Source organism: Homalodisca vitripennis, chromosome 2 (genome assembly GCF_021130785.1).
Source record: "Homalodisca vitripennis isolate AUS2020 chromosome 2, UT_GWSS_2.1, whole genome shotgun sequence".
NCBI lineage: Eukaryota > Metazoa > Arthropoda > Insecta > Hemiptera > Cicadellidae > Homalodisca > Homalodisca vitripennis.
This window is the reverse complement of record NC_060208.1, coordinates 177,835,761-177,843,329: the sequence shown is the minus strand read 5'-3', so window position 1 is coordinate 177,843,329 and position 7,569 is coordinate 177,835,761. Positions and strand designations below refer to the sequence as shown.

Here is a 7,569-nt window from a genome sequence, read left to right as displayed (position 1 = left end):
TAGATTTTAAGTATTCTTTAACCCTTTGAACCCCAGACCAAAATATTGATGGTGGGAAAAAAACGTACCAAAATCATTTGACCTAAGAACTAACCGAGAATCCCCGGAGCAGAAACAGCTGTTTTGCATACTGTTTGTAAAAAAATTAATACTTTTGCTATTTTTTATGCTATTGTCTTGTATTACACACCAAAATGTCCAGAATGAAATTGTATACACAGAAAAAGATTAGTCTGAAGTTATAAAAAAAATGTTTAACAGCATTAAAATAATTTTAAAATATATGTATATAGATTTTTAGGCAAAAAAATAGATTTTAAGATTTTTTAATTAAAAAATAAGAAATATTTTTACCATGGGCACCCACATTTTATTTTTCTAAATTTAGTTTTGTGTATGTACAAAAAAAATTATATTGATATCTCTAAAAATAAACTTTTTTTGAATTTTTTATATAAAAGTATGCGACTTGTAAAAACCTCTAGGCGTACAACACAAAAATCACTGATATTACCTAAATAAATAAATAGTCAAAATTGTTGGTACTTACGATTTTGTATTTTAATAAAATACATATAAAATATGTATTAATACTCATAAAATAAGTATTTTACGATTTCAAATAAATATGTATTAAACGCAAATACCATGGCGACGATATTACGTCGCCCGGGGATTCTCGCAACTTCATTGGCGACGATACATCGTCGCCGCGGGGATCTTCGCATATCTTCTCGGCGACGATATTTCGTCGCCTGGGGTTCAAAGGGTTAAAAAGACCTAATTTTTAACTTTTTTATTTGGCAGGAAAAAAATCTTTCAATCAAACCAAAACACCTATTTACATTCAAATTTTTTCGAATGAAAAAGTAATACTGTACATATAGGCTAGCTATAATTACATAATATGGGTTATGTTGCCTTGCTATCAAAATTGTGTAATTTTTAATTACCACATAAATTATTATACCTGCTGAAAAACAACCCTAGTCAATAGTTAAATTGTTAAAAATAAAATGTTTTTCTTTCTTCACTATGTTACAAAAATAAAATAACAATAACTGCTAAATTTGAGGATCCAAAAGTATACTAAGTTAACTTTAGTTACAGATTAGTTAATCTGGGATTTCTTCATTATACTTCACAATGAAGTGTAGTATGATGCCCACTCAACCAATCAGAACACAGGTGTTGTTCTTTGGTCATAATTCACACAAACCCAAACACGAATGCTTTTAAACATAATACCTATTTTCCAAAATTGATCAAAATTTGCTTAAAGAGTAATTTGCCCTCATATACGTATACATTAAGTATTGATATGGATACTTTATTAATCTAAATAGCTTTGGAAATGCTATTAAAAATGTAAATTTTTAAAAGAGAAAATTTGTTATTGTGGTTTATTCTGTGGAGAGAGATATATGCCACAACGGAATTATTTGTAGGTTTATTTGAAATGTACAATCCCGTAGTACATTTTTTTTTAGTTGTAAGGCTTAATCAAAAATGAAACACTCAAAAATATAAATTTTCGTATTACACACACAAACTTTTTTCTACTTTCTATAATTTAAATATTGATGTATTATACCTAGAAACCTGCCCTAGTTCTTAACGAACCGGACAGTGAAATCCGAATCAGAATCTACCGAGTAGTTTAGAAAATATTGATGCACAAACAGACTAACAAAAAAAGTGACTAGTTTATACTGTGTATAAGCTTGTATAAGCTTTCTAATTCCCAATAAAAATAATTTTACCACCTATTCAAGTGTATCTTTGAAGTGGTCATGCTCTCTTATTCGTTGATAGATTTCGTTAGAAAAGTATCTTTGGAATTGTTATAAAAAATTTCAAAATTAAAATAAAAAAAATAAATAATCAACTAATTAATTAATTAATTTGTTGTTTTGGAATTTCAAATTTTTGTTTTTGTTTTTTTTTTTTTGTTGGTATCTTGTTCATTTTTTATAACTGATGTAAAACAGCTGATGACTATCAAAAGACAAAATGTCTGCTGCTCTTGGCTTGTGCAAGGCTACATGGTCGTGCTTGCTTATGCATGACGAATTTCGTTGAAACAAGTACCTTTGGAATGGTAATAAAATCGTTCAAAATTGTTAATAGTTGGTTTTGTATTGTCTGACCAAAGCCAATCAGGAAGTCCTGGGAATATCAATAGCTGATTTTGCTATGTTATCTCTTATTGGTTATCAGTTATAATGTGAGACACATTCGGTCCAGTTACTGTGTCAAAGTCACTTGATCCTATCCTGTCCTATTTAAAATTTTTGACTTAACCCCAAAATAACCTATTTTAGGGTTGGGGTGCAGAGAGGGGGGTAGGGCTAAAACATTTTCATGCATTAAAACTGCTCCTTTGGTCATATAAACACTTCCCAATGTAAATCACTTCATCTCTATTCATAAGAAAGTTAATAAAAGGGGGAGGGTGGGACTCCAAGTATATATATGTAGACATGCACGCACACCCCCCTCACCCACCGGGTGAAGTTATGCAGACATTTTTGGTAAATTCTACCATGATGACATTTGCAATAGACTGATTTTGTATACAAAATCTTCCTAATATTAGGTCAGGTAAGCAATGAAAACGGCTCTCTATAAAAACAACTCTGTAGTAATCAAACATCAACATGAAACAACTGTTTGGGCTGACAGGTAACTAAGTAACCAAATTGAAGAATAATTTTAGTTTTTAAGGTTTATCAAGCAATGAAAATGTATTCAAATGGTTCTAAGATTTAATCTAGAGACAGCAGCACGTGTCAATGACCAACACTAGTGTCCAATAAAGAAACTATGTCTGAATATAATCTCAGTGCTCTGATGTGGTGAGTACTAGACTATCTAGTCATCAGAGCTTGTTAGTCTTCTCTGCATATTGAGGCTTCTTTGCTATTTCAGTGGAAAAGATTTATTAGGATAACACTTGAAAGTGAGAATAAATAATAAATAAATTATTTATTTCATGAACAAATTTACACATAAATCTTTGACACACTAAAAACGGTTTACTTTTATATACTAAAAATTTAGGCCTAAGTGGAGTTTCGGTATATTTGATAAAAACTATACATAATAAGCTGTACTCATTACAACCTTACATATTGTACATCAGTATAGTATATTGTTTACATCATTAGTCATCTACCTTGTTATAATTTTATAAAAAAACAATATACAAATAAAAATTTAAAAAACAAAATGAATACTTAAAATTTATTTATATCTTAAAAATTGTCCTTTTACTTTTTTATTGTAGGAAATATTTTATTTGCAAAGTAAATATATACCTCCTTACAAATATATAAACTATATTAAAAATTAAGATAAGAATAATCTGTTGTAGAAGTTGTCAAATTTATTACTTTATATCTTATAATCTACAAATAAATCAAATAAATAACTAGGATTGGCTTGATTACGAGACATGAAAAATGAAAATTAAAAATTATATTATGAATTCTCATAAAGACCAATATAGTTGCTATTATTTCTTGTCTGTTTTTTTTTTTGTGTATAGAATAAGTGTGACCTTTTACTAAATTTTCACCCTTAATTACATTTCCCATAATATTCTTAATCAAGCCTACATTATTGTTGTATCCCTTGAGGACCTCTGTCCCAAACAGCCTTGGTGTATTGAACTTCATTATATCGGAAATCTTGATATATCGAAGGTTTTTATTTTCCCTTGAGGTTCCACTGTATTACCACTTACTGTAGAGTAGCATAGACGCCTGGGCTGTAAATGTTAATGTTTTATAATTCATTATTCAAGGTATTAAATTATACTCTTATCTGAGAATTAGACATACAAGAAATAATTTAAAGTCTTAAATTGTTAAGTAAAATATAAATTGTAATACATATTTTTAATGAAATTCTTCCACGCCAAAGCACGCTGTACTGTGTTCATTAAAAAATGCATTGCCTTTACAATTAAATTAAAAATACTTTAAAATAACAATCAATAGTTGTCACCCTTATTAGTTGATAAACTATTTACAACATTTTATTTTGAACTTTGTTGCAATATAGAAGCTCAATATTGTAACATTATGACTTACCTACCCTATCATCTAAATCTAGCTGTACTAATATAATTTAATTAAAGTAACACACTTTTCATACATACTGTTTTCTTGTCTCAGAAATGTCAAAAGTATCTACAGATTATATACATACTTTTTGTGTATTACAATGGTGTATCATAAATATAGTATCCTATGCCATATTCAAATAGGCAGGTCTTGTGATTCATGTATAATTCTTTTGCCTTTTCTCAACTTTCTTTTTAACATTTTCTTTATTGTCATATGTTCTAGTCATGTTTAAGGGTAGAGTTTTATTTGAAGTTGTAATTTCCTCAAATGTTCCAGTACTGTTTTTATTTTCAGCATTACCAGTTTCAGAAGTTTTATTTGAATTGAGGTTTTCATCTTCAGTAATAGTTATTATTACATGGCCATTTCCTTGCATTTGTCCAATAGTTCTATTTAGTTTCTTTTTATCCGGATCAACAGGATCGAAAATGTTGGCTGCTTCTTGAGTGGTCTGTGGCGGTTTCTCCTCCGTTTCCTCTGTCTCCTCCTCCTCTTCCTCCTCCTCCATTGGAGGTGTCAGTCCTCCCTCTGCCTCTGGTTTCAACAGGGCAACCCCGTCTGCCCCCATTCTCATACAGTCGAACTGTAGCACCAGCACCGGAACTCGCTCAAACCGGGTTTCCAAGTTCATACACATATGGATGTTTCGTCCCGGTGTGAAGATGTTGAAGATTCTAACGCACTGATCCATGGTGGGTAAATACGGAATAGGAGCCTGGATGCAGATCGGGGGTGGATTTTTGCCTAGAACAAATTAAAATTATTGCACTTTCACTTTTAAGTAAGAGAATATTTTATGTGCTTGGTTCAATAATTAGATTTTTATTTGTATGAAAATTCCTTCATTTTGTACCTGTTAATCAAAATTAGTTTAAAAATTAAAGTAAAACCTCCTTAAATTGTTTTTTTCTAGATGTATGCATAGTAGTTGAGAAGTGTGCCAATTCAAATTTTGGTAACTGTGAGGAAACGTTTGTATTTATATTAATACATTTGTTGCAGACACACTAATTATTATATTTGGAGATAGAACATCTCACTTATAAGAGAATACCTATAAGGTAATAAATTAAAATCACAAACTATTTGTTGCAGTTGTGGTCTGTTAACCAGTGACAGTCCTGTAAGTTAGTACAAGTGTATAATACTGAATACACGTGTTCATGGCCTATGTTTAGGCTAAGCAGGTACTCCACAAACTTGGAACTGGCGGCAAGGACTGTCACTTTTTCAAAATTCACTGCTAGCAATTGCTTACTTACATGTTCTAGTTTAAAATATTTTGATTTGCTTAATGGAATTTCTTACTGAATGAAAGTTACTTTCAAACAAGATAATTGGATTTTGAAACAAATGTTTAAATACAATTAAATTATTTTTGTTTGGATATTAAATTTTGTTTAACAGAAGATGGAAATGATATGACTGTTATAGCATATGAATGGGTAAGTAAGACACTAGTATTTTAGTAGTAGAGTTTAGTCAAAAACTGGCTGGGATGGTATTCAAAGAGAGAGCAAGGCTTTTAATCTTCCACTGAGTATGCTGTACCACTGTACCTCGACCATCAACTTGAGGAAGTAACAGCTGTGCCTAAAAAATGTCGGATAAATTACGACTTCGGAGGATTTTTCTACTGACTAAGAAATTTGACACTTTTGGACTTACACAAGTACATTGGTACTGATCACTCTGTCAAAACATGTTGACGTAGCTCTAGCATATGTAGATTATGCTATCTGGAGAGAAAACCTCCTTGTCTGATCATGCCCAAGAGATCCTCTTGCTCACTATAGAGGGGTTTCTCCTAACTTGAGTTGAGATATACTTCTCAGAGTTAAAACGAATTGGTCCCTTCAAAAAATATGTCACCCATCACTTATTATGGCTGAGGTATTGCAGATAGGACTGCCACTCATATACAGGTACGGGAAGTAAACATTGAAATTAAATTACCACATATTCCTCAAAACATAGCACATTAAAGGTAGACTCTTGAAATATAAATGTTTACTAAGACCTCATTATGTGTAATTTTAATAGTTCTCTATTTAGGTGAATGTCATCGGTTCCCAATCTGTTTCTCTTAATTTTCTGATCCTGAGTTAATTTTTAACCTGTTAAATTAGTGTGTGAGGTGGTTGTAAATAATTAAGGTCAGTGTAGTGAATTGTAAATTGAAATTACAACCAGATTATACATTAGTGAAGTAATAAGATTACCTGATACACTTGTCTTATATATAGACTCATCATTCCACAGTAAGTTCATGCCGATTGAGAACTCGTAAGGATCATAAGTGAAATTCGTGCATGCTGAAACATAGACAATGAGTGAAGTTAAATTTTTGTATCAAAGATAGAGCTGTAAAAATCTAAAAAATCAATAATACTGTGTGCAAGTATTTTTAAACACAATGTTAAAATAAACCAGCCAGTATCAATAATAACATGATTAAGTAAATCATTAGCAAGATAGCAATGCTGTTGGTGAATTTGAGAGCTACTAAAGCCCTGATTAGACACTATCAGACTTATTTGTCCTATTGAAGAAGAATGTTTTACTTGGCTCAAACACCAACATAAGGCCTTCTTACTTGCTGGTATAAAAAAGCTAGTTAACTGTTAAGTCATAAATTTCGGTATGAATTATGTAAGAAAGTATGAAAAATTCTATTCTGTATATTTAGTTCAGTTTCTCTTTAATTTTTAAACATCGCTAGTTTCCATAAAATAACCTTAATACGACTGAAGACTAGATTTACCACGCCTTTGGAAGTTGAAAAGCTGGATGTTCATGTTGACACAACATCCACAAGTCAGGTCTGCACAATTGCACGGCAGAGGTCCGAACCTCACATTTGGTGCCTTCAGAGTCGGTACAACATCAGAGATGTTTGTCAGCATTGGCACCGGCTTATTGTCATCATCATAGTAGATCTTAATCATGTCCATCCCTACAAGTGGCATAGAATATTATATTTTAATATTCTTATGTAACAAACACTTGTATTAGTGAATAGACGATACTGTGCTATCCTTTATAAATGAGAAGAATGTTATCAAGCAGTTTTTAAAGTAGAGTAGGTAAACCAGTAAATAAAAAATAGTACAATCTGTTGACTGTAGTGCACAGAGATTAATTTTGAAGTTCATAAACAGAAATTATATTATTTAATGAATGTTGGTTAAATAAACATACTGTTTCTGCGCAGGTTCAAATCTTCTGATAGTAGCACTTTTTATCAGTACCATCTACTCTATTGTACTGTATTTGACTCTCCTCCTTATTCTGTTCAAGAATAAGACTTAAAAGGTAGTTGAAGGTTTACATAAGATCAAGCCTATGCTGTAGCAGGTCTAAATTAATAATTTTATAATCTGAAATCGCAGCAAAAGTTCCTACGTGACTAAATGTGGAAAAGAGTAATATATCT

At 31.1% G+C, this 7,569-nt stretch overlaps 1 protein-coding gene across 1 annotated transcript; it reads right to left on the bottom strand.

The window, feature by feature from the left end:
- Positions 1-3,445: 3,445 nt before the first annotated feature.
- Positions 3,446-7,193, bottom strand: LOC124353372. Its single transcript, XM_046803214.1, has 3 exons — positions 6,898-7,193; positions 6,356-6,448; positions 3,446-4,877 (listed from the first exon to the last, which is right to left on the bottom strand). Exons 1-3 carry the CDS (start codon positions 7,100-7,102, stop codon positions 4,288-4,290), a joined length of 888 nt encoding a protein of 295 aa, XP_046659170.1. The 5' UTR covers positions 7,103-7,193; the 3' UTR covers positions 3,446-4,287.
- Between the last annotated feature and the right edge of the window lie 376 nt (positions 7,194-7,569).